Source organism: Myotis daubentonii, chromosome 9, assembly GCF_963259705.1.
Source record: "Myotis daubentonii chromosome 9, mMyoDau2.1, whole genome shotgun sequence".
Classification (NCBI taxonomy): Eukaryota; Metazoa; Chordata; class Mammalia; order Chiroptera; family Vespertilionidae; genus Myotis; species Myotis daubentonii.
The window spans coordinates 60,260,312-60,275,456 of record NC_081848.1 but is presented as its reverse complement, the minus strand read 5'-3'; the positions used below and the strand labels follow the sequence as shown (position 1 = coordinate 60,275,456).

Below are 15,145 nucleotides of genomic sequence, written 5' to 3'. Positions count from 1 at the left end.
CTACAAAAGAAAATAACTAGTAAGGTATTTACTTAAAATAATTAAGGGGCTAATTTAATTCATTTTGATGACCAGTAAAAAAGATTGCATGCTGTCACACCTCGGAGGGAAGGTAGGGGAGGGTGGAGATATGGGGGAGAGATCAACCAAAAGACTTGTATGCATACGTATAAGCCTAACCAATGGACACAGACACCAGGGGGGTAAGGGCACGAGCGAGGGCATAAGTGTTGGGGGAGGGGGGGTTCGGGGGTGATAAGGACACATATGTAATACCTTAATCAATAAATAAAAAAAAGTTTTCTAGGAGAGGTATTAATTCCACTACATTGTGGGATCCTGGAAGATATGGTTATCAGTTGTTCTTTGGTCCCCTTGTAGTGAGGAGTGAAAACTTTGGACACTTAGCAGGCACATATGCATTGAATGCACTATAGAGTTTATCATGACAGAGAGAAAGTAAAACACAAGAGCTGCTTAATATGCTAGTAGTGGTTTTCAGTAAAGAAAACTTTAAGAACTATCATACACATAAATAAAAATTGTACAGATTGAAAGACAAAAAAATCACTATTCAAAGTAAAAAATTTAAGCATATGTTCATCCCAATTGTACTTAGAATAATAAGTACAGGGTAGATTATAATGATTTTTACATGAGCCTCTAAATTTTAAGAAATTATTATCATATTATGACACAATATCACTAAATAAATATTTACATGCTATTTCTTAAAAAAATTATGTTTTATACAGAAACCAAACTAGAGATGTGCTGAAAATGTCATTGTGTCCAGTTGCAAGCTGTCGGTTTACAGATAAATTCAAATTTATAATGGGCTTAAAAACATGTGAGTCAAAAATATAGGACAAATTTATCTGATTTAAATTAGACTTGCTCATTCAACTAATATTGACAATAATATAAAATTGTAGATTTACTATTAGATCGTTAAGGTAGCTGGCATCTGTAAAATTCAATTATTTCTTCTGAAACATTAACAAGGATTTTATATGTGAAAAAGGGAGGTACCAAGATGATTACAGATTTCCTCAATAAATTCCATATATGAGGAGGAAAGCAGGAGGCATTGCTTTTCTAATCCTAAGTTTAAGATACCTAAACATAAAATAGGTATGTTGAGTAAGCATTTTACATGTAAGTATCTGTACTTCAAGTTAGTGGTCTGAGCAGAAAATATAAATATGAGAAGTATACATTGGTCAATGTTACAAACATGACATAGAAAATATTACTTAGAAAGTAAGTGCAGATGGAAAGGAGAAATTTGAAGACTGAGATGTGACATACTCCAACAGGAAAGTAGCTGGAAACATAAGAAAAATACATCAAAAGGAAATGAGTAGGAATAGTCAGTGAGAAATAAAAAGATCTCAAAGACATGGAGTAAAACCAAGTAAAGCAAATATTTTAAGACTATGGAAGTGATCACGTGTTGCAAATACTGCTGATAATTCAATTAACATAAATTGTGAACTAACCTTTCAATTGAACAGTCTGGAGTTTATTATTGACTTTGAAAGAAGAGAGCTGTCTTTATGGAGTGGGTTCAAGTATGAATTTGGGGGATGAAGATATGTTTAAGAATATTGGCAAACTTCTAGATAGTGTCACACACACAAAAAGAGCAGAAAAATAAGGCACTAAATATAAGGCAATATAGGATTGAGTCATGATATTTCACAGATGGGAGGTATTACACCATGATATATATGAAATAAAAGAGAAATTGGTGATGCATTAAAGAGAAGAGATAATAATTAGACATCCTTGAGTATAAGTGGATTTGGACCCAAAGCACGAGTGTAGGGACTGACTTGTGATGGGATTGTGGGTAACCCAACCAGCATAATGAGTGAAGGCAGACTAAATGGGTCACAATGCAGATAGATTGCTAGATTTGCTGGCAGAATTTAAAACTCGCTTACTAATCAGGCTTCCATCAGGAAACAGATGGGGCAATCAAAATAAGATTATTTTGTGTAGATTTAATTGAGGGAATATTTGTCAAGATGTAAGGAGTGTGAAGGAAACCATAAGAGGTAGTTCAGTCGTTTGAAGCTGTAACAACTTCAAGAATGAAGGCGGGGGGGGGGTGGGGGTAGAATAGACATAAATGCAAGAGAAGAAAGTTAAGTAGAGAAGCACACTTTCAGAGGAGCTGTTTGACCACATGCCTTTAGAGAAATAGACTGCTCTTATGGTAAAACTGACTGATGAGAGATTATGATTCATTATTGCTAGACAATGAATTCAGCTTGCAGTAGAAAGGAAACAAGTTAAGTCATTTACCTTTTTATGGCATTAAGATGTATACCTAGTGGCCTCAGGTTAGATATTCATTAGTCAGTTATTAAAAACTTACTATGTGCCATGCACTCCATTAGAAACCAGGAATAAATACAGAACAAAGAGGTACTTGCCCTTCCCCACCCTAGACAAGTGCGATGCTAACTTGCGATATGAGAAGTGTGGAGCAGTAGCAGAACACAGTGGGGCTATTGATCCACCTCTGACAGAGTATAGGGATGAAGCAAAGCCTTCCACAAATATTGAGCAATAATGATCCAGATATGAAGACAATACTTTGCCTTATTTGAGCAAGAGTATTAAAGAAAGACAAAGATGAGAAGGCATTTCAATAAGACATGGAGCACATTTTATAAGAAAAAAATGGACATAAAAGGAGTTTCCAGGTTGAACAAGACATTGTCATTTAGTCATAGTGAATAAAGGTGTACACTAGGCAGTTAGTGAAAAAGAAGAAACTATATAAAAAAGCAATTACAGCTTTCACTTTTATATATAGCCATGAACTCAGAGGGTTGTTTTTTGTTTGTTTGTTTTCTTTTCATATCTATTGCCTGAAACATAGTCATGTGGCCCTAAATAACTACAAAAGAAGCCGGGAGGCTAGTAAATGTAGTTCCTAGCTGAGTAGGTTTAAATTTACAGCTAAAACTCATTTGTTCTATTACCAATGGAAGACTGAGAAAATGGACATTGGTGAACATATGGCTGCTTCCACCACACTACCTTATACTCAATTAAACTAGTGACCAGGGGATGCAGTGAGTATCGGACAACTGATAAGTGGTATCTATATATATAAAAAGCAGTAATATGCAAATGAGGTTGAGACTCTGTAAGGGTCACGACCAGCTCAGGAGAAGGGGCTGGGCACGGCCCCGAGCCTGAGAGAACAACACAGAGTGGCGCCTGCTCCTAGCCTCTAATGCGGCTGGGGCAGGCACCAGCAGACACACACCCACACAGACACCCCGGGCGCCTGCTCCAAGCCTCTGCTGCGTGGCTGGGGGCAGGCCCCCAGCGGGGACACACACACACACACACACACACACACACACACACACACACACACCTCTGCGGCCAGACTGCGGCTTAGGTCCACTACTCATGCCATCAGTAGGATGACCCCTGAGGGCTCCCCGACTGTGAGAAGTGGCAGGCTGGGCTGAGGGACCCCCACTCCCCAGTGCATGAATTTCATGCACCGGGCCTCTATGTATAAAACAAACAACATAAAATTTGTGCTATTAAATCTAAGAAATGTATGAAGTGCATGGACCTTTTGAGATTGTCTATAAGAACTACTTTCAGATATACAGATTAAGAAATAAAACTTACCTCAGCAAACGATGTCTCAGCGGTCAAATATTCAACAATTACTGAATGAGAGAGCTATTTTTTTCTTTTTCTTACATTAAAATCATTTAAAATACACACTAGCACAGTTGTTTTCATAAGAAATCATTGTTCCTCAAAGTTGAAAAATACTAGAATCTAATTTGGAAATGCAATATTGATTGGTAAATGAGACTTTTAATCCTTTCTTTATGTCTTAAAAATAACTATAGGTTTGCTTTTTCAAGTTAGACCCAGCAACTACATATATCAGGTAAGTTTGGATTGTGAGGCAAAATGATAAAATTCTGTAAGTTTTGCTTAGCAGTTTTCCACTACATTAACAAAGGCATCATCTTATCTCGAAAAGAAGAAATCCATGGGAATATGACTGGTGTAATATCCAACATGACAAAAACAGCTTTCTGAAGAATGCAAAAAAAATAAGGTTTATGTTCTCACAGCTGTGGCAAGAATAGTGAGTTTACACAATGGGCACATGCATGTGATATTTAGAAAGACAAGAAGCAATTAGCTGGTCAGTTTCACATTTGTTTCAAAGTCTATAGTCATGAGAGTAGGTAGAATGAGAAAAGAACCTTGAAAGGAAAGGGAAAACTGAGTACCTAGTTCCTTCCCCACTCTCTCCCAGCTCTATGAAATGAAGCAATTGGGAAAGTCTATAAGATTGATTTTTCCTCACCTCTCCCCTACATTTGGAATGTGTTCTGCTTGACATTTGGATTGTTCAGACTAAGTGAAATCATGCATATAAAAGGGCTTGCCACCCAGAAATGCAATTACACATGTAACCTGCAAGCAAGCCACAGGAGTAGCAGTGACAGTGGAAGTTTTTATTCCTTCTTTGGTGAAATATTTTCACATATATATATGTATATATATATATATATGTTATATATACACATACATACACACATGTATATACACACACACATACACATACATAAAGCTCACAAGTACTTACTGAGTATCTACTATGTGATAGGCATTGGGTTTCTAATTGGCAATGATAGTTGTGATTCAGGAGGAAGATGAGGGGGAGCAAGAGGTGGAGGAGGAGGAGGGAGAGGAAAGAAAGTCATGACAGTTATACAGCAGTGGACCAGGAGCACATATGCTTCAGAGCAGAGATTCCCAAATCTTGTTTCTTAACATTTCATGTTCCTTATTTTTCTGTGCCTATAAAATTATTTAAGTCCCTGTTACACTATTGCTATGCCCATCAGTTGCTTTGGCTATCTAGTACTCAATTCTGACAGCCCCTGCAAAATTAATATTGAGAAACTATCTCTCACTCATAGTACATAGAAGACTTCTTAATCAGTTGTCCTGCTCTATCTTGGCCAATTAGAGTACATGAGTCCCAAGACAGGCTGTGGTGTATCCTCTCCACAGGTACCCTCAGAGCTTTCTTTTCAGGGCTACAAAAGCTACTCTTGAAGATTTCCCTTCACAGCCCTCCAGGGTTGCCGACTCTACAGCTTCCCCATCCTTTCTGTGAACACCTCACCTGAATAATAGCCTCTCTTTTACCAAAATGTAAGGAATGCAGATGGCCAAGCCTCAAGTCACACATACTGGGGCTGAACTTCTAAACAGCTTTCATACATCTATACAAAAAGAAGTTCTCTAAATGATCTTTATGGCTCAGCCAGCACATGGCCATTGCACAGCATCTGTGAACCCCTTGTTCAGAGCCCTGTTATTCTCAGTGCAGTGCAGACACTGGCTGTACTGGCATCACTTGGGAACTTGTTATAAATGCAGATTCCAGGCACTGCTCTAAAGCAGAACCTGCATTTTTACAGGATCCTTAGGTGCTTCCCATGTACATTAAAATTTCAGAAGCATGGAAGAAGAGTCTAGCTTTTAAAAGGTTCTTAGGAAGAAATTATAAGAAGGGTTCTTAATGTATTTTAAAATTTTCTATGTCATAGTAACTCATTTGAAATTTCATGATATTAGTTTTAAGTTATTAATATTATCATGATGACCTTCATGGTGTGGCTCAGTGGTTGAGCATCAATCTGTGAACCAGGAGGCCAGCGTTCAATTCTTGGTCAGGGCACGTGCTCAGGTTGTAGGCTCAATCCCCAGTGTGGGGCATGCAAAAGACAGCTGACCAATGAATCTCTCTCACCACTGATTTTCTCTCACCATTGATGTGTCTATCTCTTACTCCCTCTCCCCTCTTCTCCAAAATCCTGTCTTATCTTGGTATTTTTATTTAAGTAAAATATGGAGCTTTTTGGTGTACTTCTTTGTTTGCTTAGAATCATTTCCTAAGCAAATATTTATTTGTCTATAGCATTGCATATTGACGTCCTAACTTTATCACAGAAGCCCATGACAATGATTATATGACAATAGTTTCCACTTGTTAAGAGCTAAATGTTTAAATATATGCTAAATGTCTCACAGGCATTGTTTTTTCATTTACAAAATTAACAGTATTCACTTACAAAATTAACAGTATTCTGAAGTACATAAAACATATAAAATAATGTTCATAAAAGACTTAAGAAATCAACCCTTTCCCTTTAGTTGAACCTTGGCAGAGAACACCAGATAATTTTCAATGAGAGAATGGAAACAGTGGCCCAGATGCAGCCAGGGGCATAAGTCACACAATTTCAACTGAGAATTATTCCTTAAATTGTTCAGTGTTGGCATCTAGCCAACATCCCGCAGCAGGAAATTAAAACTTGGCAGAATTAATGGATTGCAACACAAAATAAAACAAACTTTAAGGTAGATCCTAATCTCCAATAAAACAGCAGTCCTGGCTTACATCTGAAAGGCTGAGTAAAAATTCTGTGTCCTTGCAAAGTAGAAATTTCATTGATACAGTTGTATCTGTTATCAGAAATTTTCAGATTCATTTTCCTGTGTATTATGCTTTGGCCAGATCAATCAGATTGGCAGCTTTTTATAACATGTACTTACAGCATTGATTTGCAAATAAGCTGGACTGAAATTGGAATCACCACAATCAAATTAAACTACATTTTTCACAAAAATAAACAACTAACAATCTTTTTACTTGCACAGGAACTTTTGAAGCATCAACATTATTTTTATATTTGTTGTCTTAACCGTGAATCAATAGCTATAATTCTAATCCTTTCATTCCTTTCAAAAGCAATCCTTCAATGAAACATTTAGTGACTATTGCCCTCATCTGCCCCCTTACAATATTTTATTCTAAAACTAAAGGCCTGGTCACTAATTTGTGCACCAGTGGGGTCCCTCGGCCTGGCCTGCAGGATGGGTCTGAAACCGGCGCTCCAACATCTCTCGAGGGGTCCTGGATTGTGAGAGGGCACAAGATTGGCTGAGGGACCCCACTGGTGCACAATCAGGCTGGGGAGGGATGCGGGAGGTTGGCCAGCCAGGGAGGGACAACGGGAGGGCTCTAGGGCATGTCTGGTCCATCTCACTCAGTCCCGATTGGCCAGACCCAAATAGCAAGCTAACATACTGGTCAGAGCATCTGCCCCCTGGTGGTCAGTGCACATCATAGCGAGGGGTTGAGCGGCCTTAGCATATCATTAGCATATTACACTTTCATTGGTTGAATGGCTGACCAGATGACTGGACACTTAGCATATTGGACTTTTATTATATAGGATGCTTATATCAATACATTTTTTATTGCAGTTATTTTGTATAATTTTGGTACTTATTATTGTATCATATGTTATACGGGAAATATTACCTATTCTATAATATTATGTTCTTTACATTCTTCATGGTCAGAAGTTGTTTTGTATAATTAAAATGTAATAATATGTATATCCCCTAGGAATATAGCACAATGTTGAACAAGACTGGGAATTAAGTAATATGTTTATTCTAAAAAAGAATATTCAGACAAATAAGTCTTATATATGCAATTAAATCAGTAATATTAGAGTACTTCGATAGACAGATTTATACCTAATAAAACATTCCCTCCTTGCCTGTTCAAAAAAATCTGAAGCTGTTTACTTGGAATATACAAAATGTCATTGATGATGAAGTGGTTAATTAGTATTACCCCAAAATTCATGTTTGCCTGGAACCTCAGAATGTGACTGTATTTGGAAATAGGGTTTTTGCACATGTAATTAGATAAAACCAGGTTAGAATGGGCCTAAATTCAATGACTGGTATCTGTATAAGTCAAAGGGAGGACATACAAAGATAGAAACTCACAGACAAGGCCATATGAAGATGTAAGCAGAGGTTCTTGACAACCCAAAGAACATCAGTCATTGCTAGAAGACACCAGAAAGTAGGAAAATGCTAAAAAGGACTATTCCCTAGAATGTTCAGAGGGTGTATGGCCCTATGACACTGAATTTAGACTTCTAGCTTTTAAAACTGAGAGTATGTGTCTGTTCTTTAAAGCTACCCAGTTTGTAGTACTACCGTATTATAGTAGCCCAAGCACCTAGTACAGATGGATTATAGCAAACTTTAAATACTGAATACACAATTAAGCAGAATAACTAGTTGACAATACCTTCTCTAAATAATCACGTAAAAAGGAAAATTAGCAGAAATAAAGTGAAAAGATTGTAATGGAATGAATTATTTAAAAACCTCTCAGGCATGTCCTGGGTTCCGTATATATTTGACTCAAATTCATATACCTATTCATCTGCAGGCAGGCGTGAGAATCCATTTTCAGAATGATGACCCCGAAGCACTCTATTACATTGGGAAATATCCCATCATCCCCACTTGAGTGTGTTTATTGAGGCAAGATGAAATAATTTATTTTAGAAAGATTTATAGCCACAAGAGTTGAACCAAAATGGGGTTTCCTCTTAAAACTTACTAGATTTTTTCTCTAGATTGGATGTTATTAACTTCATTACTTTTTCATTTTAGTCATGAGTTCCCTCTCATTTGAAAAATATACATATGCACCTATACTGTTTTTCTGTTATCATATATTTTCAGGATGGTTAGAGATTACCTAATAGTGATCGTTTTATCTTGCAGGGTGTCTAAGCATCCCCATTGTAGAGAAAATGGCAAATTAGGTAAATCAGCTTCAAAGTCCAAATTTGGAGATAGTATTATATACATTGTTATTGAAGACATTCAATTCATTGGTGCTAAGAACAGATTACGTGTGGTCTTAATTTATTCTCACTGTATACAGAGTCCTGGCCCTGTGATTGGTAAAAAATGTGAGTGATGGCCCTGGCCAGTGTGGCTCAGGTGGTTGGAGCATCATCCTGTGCACCGAAGGATCCCGGGTTCAATCCCGGGTCAGAGCATAGAAGGCAACTGACTGATGTTTCTCTCTCACATCAATGTTTCTTTCTCTTCTTCTCCCTTCCTCTCTCTCCAAAGTCAATAAATAAAAACAAATAAACAAGCAAAAAGATATTCTTGGGTGAGGATTTTTGAAAAAGTGAATGATAATATTCTAGAGAAGGTAGGATTCTAACCTCAAAGACTCGGCATTAGTTGAGAAAATAATTCAGACAAAAGCATAGTTAAAATCACATAAAAGTAGGCAAGGTGCCCTGTGTACACACCAGATATTATAACAAGCACACATGCACAACGGAATGCTCTATTAGTGTTCCTTACCACATTTTTTTTTAACTACTACAGAACCCTCAATGATGACCTGTCATATACTAAAGCTGGTTACTATGGACTCTAACTCTTTTTTATCCCTAAAAAATGTTAATACAAAGGCCACCAAATTTTAGAAAATGGTTTCATAATGTGTAAGTTTTTTAGTACTAATCCCACATTTTCAAGAAAAAAAATAAAGCAAACACATTAGAAATAAAATATAGCCTCTATATTTCTAAAGTTCCGTAGCAGCTCCTGAGCAGGCATGACAGGTTTTGCTAATCAGACATGAGCCCTGCAATATGTAGATTCAGAAACTAGTGATTAGATGTTACCCATTGTCTTATGCACAAGGAATAGGGCTGTGGGATACCAGATGAGGTCATCAAGCTGGTGCACAGCTTCCTGAACTTGGCAGAGACAACCAGCCCTGGGTATGTTTACGGTGTTCCTATACCGCAGCCTACAAGCTGTATAATCAGCTCTCCTAACAATTTTGTGAAATCCCTACGTGGCTTCATAACTCCTTTTCTTATCAGAGGATTTTTTTTTTTTTTTTTGCCACAACTGAGAATAGTAACTGGCACATTGCCCCTAAAAACCCATGTTCTTTTCCTCAGATGCCTGGATATGTGTCAATGGTTATTAGAACTATTTGGAAATCCATAGTTTGGGCAGTGACTTGACCTATGGCAAGATTTTTTCTCCCAGGCACTTACAACAACAGCAATAAAACAAAACATAAAAATTATATGAGCCATGCAAAGAATAGATGAGCAAAAGAACTGAGAGATAAGAAAGAAAGAAAAACTGAGCCATGAAATTGTGAGAAGGAAAGCCTGACACTGAGAGGCAGTAGGTTTGACAAATTTCTGACTTCCATCACTGGGCAGAGTGGAGCCCATGTGTTTCTGACTTTATTATTTTTTAGTATGATTCCTTATTTTTATCCTTAAATTGAACTATCTTGAATTAGTCTCAGGAAAATAATCAATCATAAGAATCTATACTAAAACAAGAGAATGGAGATGGCCCCTAAAGTTACCTTCCTTCCTCCCCTCCCTCCCTCCCTCCCTCCCTCCCTCCCTCCCTCCCTCCCTCCCTCCCTCCCTCCCTCCCTCCCTCCCTTCCTTCCTTCCTTCCTTCCTTCCTTCCTTCCTTCCTTCCTTCCTTCCTTCCTTTTCCCTTTGATCACTATCTGGTCACTAATTTAATATAGACTATTTCAGTATTAATCTACATCAAGTATAGCCAACTATGTATTCCTTTATAAAGTCCTAAACATTATCACACACATTGTAATAAGGGGTTTCCTTTCCTCTTTCATTCTCCTTGTTCTTTCACATTTGTGATTTTAGATTTGAAGGGTTCTGCCTCACAATCTTGAGTCGCAAGCTCCCATGTAGCCTGATACAGGTATACCTGCATGGATGGAAAAAACAAATTGCTTTCTGCCCTACATAACACTTGCTTGAAAAACAAAAAACAAAAACAGTATGCTGCTGCCTGCTTGGCTCAGTGGTTGAACATCAACCTATGAACCAAGAGTTCACCAGTTCGATTCCCAGTCACGGCAATGATTCTCTCTCATCATTGATGTTTCTATCTTTCTCTACCTTTCCCTTCCTCTCTGAAATAAATAAAAATATTTATTTTTTAAAAGTATGAATATATTTTCTCCTCCAAGGGACATCTTAAATTTAAAAACTAAATCCCTAAGTGCTAATGTAAAGTGCCTTTTTATAGTTGTCTTCACATATGGAAAAAAATTCTCATTATTCTTTAGAAATTTTTTTAAAATCCTTTCTTCTTTAGGAACTTACTGATAATTTCACTTAGAATTAGTCAGAGGACTTCAAGCTTCTTGCCAAAATCTCTTTATACCTCTATTGTCACCCTCATCTTTTATGTTTTGTCAATTTACATTTTTTTTTTTTTACTTCTGAACTGAAAGTTCAGACAGTGTCTATATAGTTTTACTATGTTTACCATTTAGTTGATAATATATGCTCACCATTAGGTTTTTTCTTATTTTTTAGAAAAAACTTTTCTGGTTATCAATTTTCATCTTGCAAATTTCAATATTATGAAAGTGAGCTGTAATAAATTTAATTACAAAAACGTACATTCATTAGACATTAGTTTTGCAGAATTGTATTTCTTTTATAATTATTCTAGCCTACACACTTAGAAAATTAATATTATACTATAAATTATCTCTCAGTAACAAAATATTTTGTCCTCATATGTATTTGTTATGAGTAAGTTACTGTTTGATTTTGAAAGTGCTCTTCTTTAGCTGAATGCTAGATTTCTTAAAAATTATCTAAGTTTGAAAGTTAACTGATGAGACATATAGAGATGTAATCAACCCACAATCTCTCATTATCATACAACTGGGTTTATGCTTTATGTGAGTGTGTATGTGTGCATATGTACTCCCCCCCCCTATTTTAATACTGTCTTTGACATTGTTTTAAATCTTCTTGTCTTAAATGACCTATGGAAAGTTACTGACTTGAGTAATCCAGCCCTTTCACTGAGCTTTCACTGTGCACCAGCAAACAAGAAATCACCCAATATACCTAGTATTCTAGTAATTCATCTGCTGGTATTTCCCACTATAAACAAGAAATCCACAAAGGAGCTTGAAAAATTAGGTTTTAGGGAAATCATTATCAAGTCCACCCCACCACACTTTCTTAAGGAAACTCAAGAAAAATCATAGTGCTGGAAGCTATCCATTGTCAAACACTATCATGAAAGTGCAACAAGGAACTCAGAAGACTGATGAACCTTGAGATTTAGCAAAGCTAAAAACTATCTATGCACTGATTGTTCTGTTGAGATAATGGTGGCTTGCCGGGAGCCGGTCCATCCTTGCTGTTTCAAGGGACCTGGCATATATGGCATACGGTTCTTAATATGTTTGCTCACCTTCTTGGCGCTGTGTTTTAACCAAAGTCACCTCTCCGAGAAAGGTTGAATCCCCAGGTAGGGATTTTCCCCTGAAGTTAGGGAGGGAATAAAACCCCTCAACTAAGTGCCAGGCGGGTAATTAATCCCTTTAACTACGAACAATCATGCTTAAACTACATAATCTTTTCTCCCTGGAATGGAGATAAGAAACGCCCTAACCTTTGTAATAGAGATTGATAGGATTGAGTCAACTGGTATAAATACAGTTGTAACAAGACAGAAAGACTCAGAACTCAGGAGACAGAATTCAGAAGACAGAACCTACACGGAGCCTAGAGACAGAAGAACTTCGCTGGCGAGAGCATGCCAGAGGATCCTGGACCGGGACTGGCCTCGGAGCCTAGAGACAGAGCCTAGCGGGAGAACATGGCAAGGGATCCTGGACTGAACCTGACTACAGAGATTGGCAGGAGAACCTGACTGGAACCTGGACACTGAACCTGACTGGAGAGCCTGGACAGAACCTGGCTGGAGAACCTAGCGAGGGAACATGGCTACAGAACCTCGCTGGAGATCCGAAGCAGAACCTCTCTGGAGATCCGGGCTGGAGATCCTGGCTAGGCTGCTGATCAACTGAACGCTGTCTCCGTGACATTCCTTCTTCGCCGACTCCGTCCACACCTTTGGGGACCCCTGGACCCGCTGGGGTTTGGACCCCGGCAGTGGCTCGAGCAATTTCCTGACTTAATAGTCTCAAAGTAAATCTTCACTAATATTAACTGACCTTTAAGATAGTCTGTCTACTACTGGATTGCCTGCCTAACTGAGGGCAAGATGTGTATTCTAAAATTGAATAAAAGCTAATGGGGCCAGGGCTGCAGGGAGCCTCTCCACTAGAGAAAGGTTTCTACCTGGCCCCCATGCCTTCTAAATTCATGTTTCTTGTCTAGTGCATTTGTTTGTGTGCAGCCTCTTTTCCAGATCCTGAACCCGAGCTGCAAATTGATACGGCATTCACATCATAGGAAAGATATGAAAATCCAATAGAATCACCAGAAAATCATTTAAAATTTTCTTGCTTTCCTTTCTTCCTTTCAGTCCTTGCAAATCTGATAAACCATTTTAATGTCACTGAGCGCTGGTGCTGAATGCTGACATCAGGCGTTTGTAAAGTCTATTGTTTAACACTGACATCAGGTGGAAGCTATTTAGGAATAATGCTTTTAAATTACTCAAAAAATTAAAGAAAGGAAGGAAGAATTGAAGAAAGGGAAGAAAATTTGTAAATGCTAAAGTTATTGATTTGGGATTCAAAACAAATCATAATTAGTGGGATTGATCACAAAAGATGTATCATTACCTAGTCATGGTTTAATAGTCCTAAATAATTACTTCCATTCAAGAAAAAAGTGAATAAAGAGGTGGAAATATAAACACAATGGGGAATTTTTTTAAAAAAGTAATTGTACAACAAGATAGAGAAGTAATAAAATAGAAAAAAGTATATAGACTTTTATAGGGTCCTTACATATTAAAGGCTATACTAAAAGTGGTTACAGCTTATTTTGTTCAAATCTACATTATTCTATGATCCATGCATAATTTTAAAAATTTTAGATTGGTTCTTCCTAGCATAAAGTTAATTTCTAGCTTTCTTTCTTCTTCAGTGCCTATGTTGTTATTTGGTAGACTAACTTACAAAATAAAAATAAATTCTTAATATTTCCCAAGCAAAATATAATTAAAAGAAGAAATGAACTAGAGATGTATGAACTAATAACATTATCAAATATTTGTAAAAGTGGTGATTGCCTACTTTTTGAAATTCTTAACTTTATAGTTCCTCTTCATTAGTACATAACTAATGGACAAATGTGCATGTGATCAATACTCCAAAGATTTTGGCAAATCAATGTTTATATATATTCTTTGATTTATATAAAATTCACCTAAAATATGTCTTACCTCATTCTGAAGATCCCGGATCATTTTGCTCTTTCTTTCCACTTCAGTCTTTAAAAAATTAATCTGAAAATGAATAGAAAATTATGTAGACACATTTCTTATTCATTATTTTTGCTTTTATAAATTTATTTTTATGATGTTCAACAAATATTAAAAAAGAACAAAGGATTAACATTTTCATTAACTAAACTTTCATTGCCCAATTCATATATATAAATCTACTGAGTATATAAAAATATCCTTTTCTCATATAATAGAATATTTTTAATTGAGATGTACATTATAAATGTAATCCTCATCTGTTTAAACCTCAATTTCCATATTTTTATTTTGTTTTATTTATTTCTTTCAGAGAGAAGAAGGTTTAGATTTTTGATAGTGACTGTTGTTTTTATTATGATTTATAAGACACCCTCAGCAATTACTGTAACCATAACTTAACATTTCAATTAAGCAATAAAGGTTATGCATTATGCATTCTCCCAAGGCTACAGCCAACTCTGTTTTCTTAGAGTATGTAAATAAACTCTTGTGTTTTCACTTCTTATCTAGCTTATTTTACAGCTAGAGTGTCCTATTCTGGGGAAGAAGGGTTTCTTGGCAGCAGCCATGAAGGCCTGCAGGTGTCTGCTTTATCTACAGATGCCCTTTAAAGAGACATAGCATTGGAATGAGAGGAGGAAGCATTTGAGAAGTGGCATATTCACACTTCCCTTCAGCATCTCCTCAATTAGTCTGTGGGAGAGATGGCAAGTCCACAGCCCCTTCCCCTGAGATATTTGTTCTACTTTCCCTCTCCCTCCTTATAAAAACCTCTGCCTGCACTGATACATTAAAGTGGATGTTTTTGAGGACAGGAGTCCCTCATCTTCTCAAGACATCGTCACTCAAATAAACCTCTTTCCATTTTTTACCAGCGCCTGTCTCACAAGTTTAGCTCTCATTGCAGCAGGCAGCCAATGGGTTTGGTTACATAACCATCAGGAAACTT

The 15,145-nt window shown here is 37.0% G+C and overlaps 1 protein-coding gene across 3 annotated transcripts in view; it reads right to left on the bottom strand.

Annotated features, from left to right (window-relative positions):
* LUZP2 (leucine zipper protein 2) overlaps positions 1–15,145 on the bottom strand; it is a 314,709-nt gene that overhangs the window by 118,984 nt on the left and 180,580 nt on the right. For all 3 annotated transcript variants that reach the window (XM_059709157.1, XM_059709156.1, XM_059709158.1), the window contains exon 5: positions 14,155–14,217. In XM_059709157.1, the coding sequence (XP_059565140.1) occupies positions 14,155–14,217 (63 nt within the window). The remainder of the gene's footprint in view (positions 1–14,154; positions 14,218–15,145) is intronic.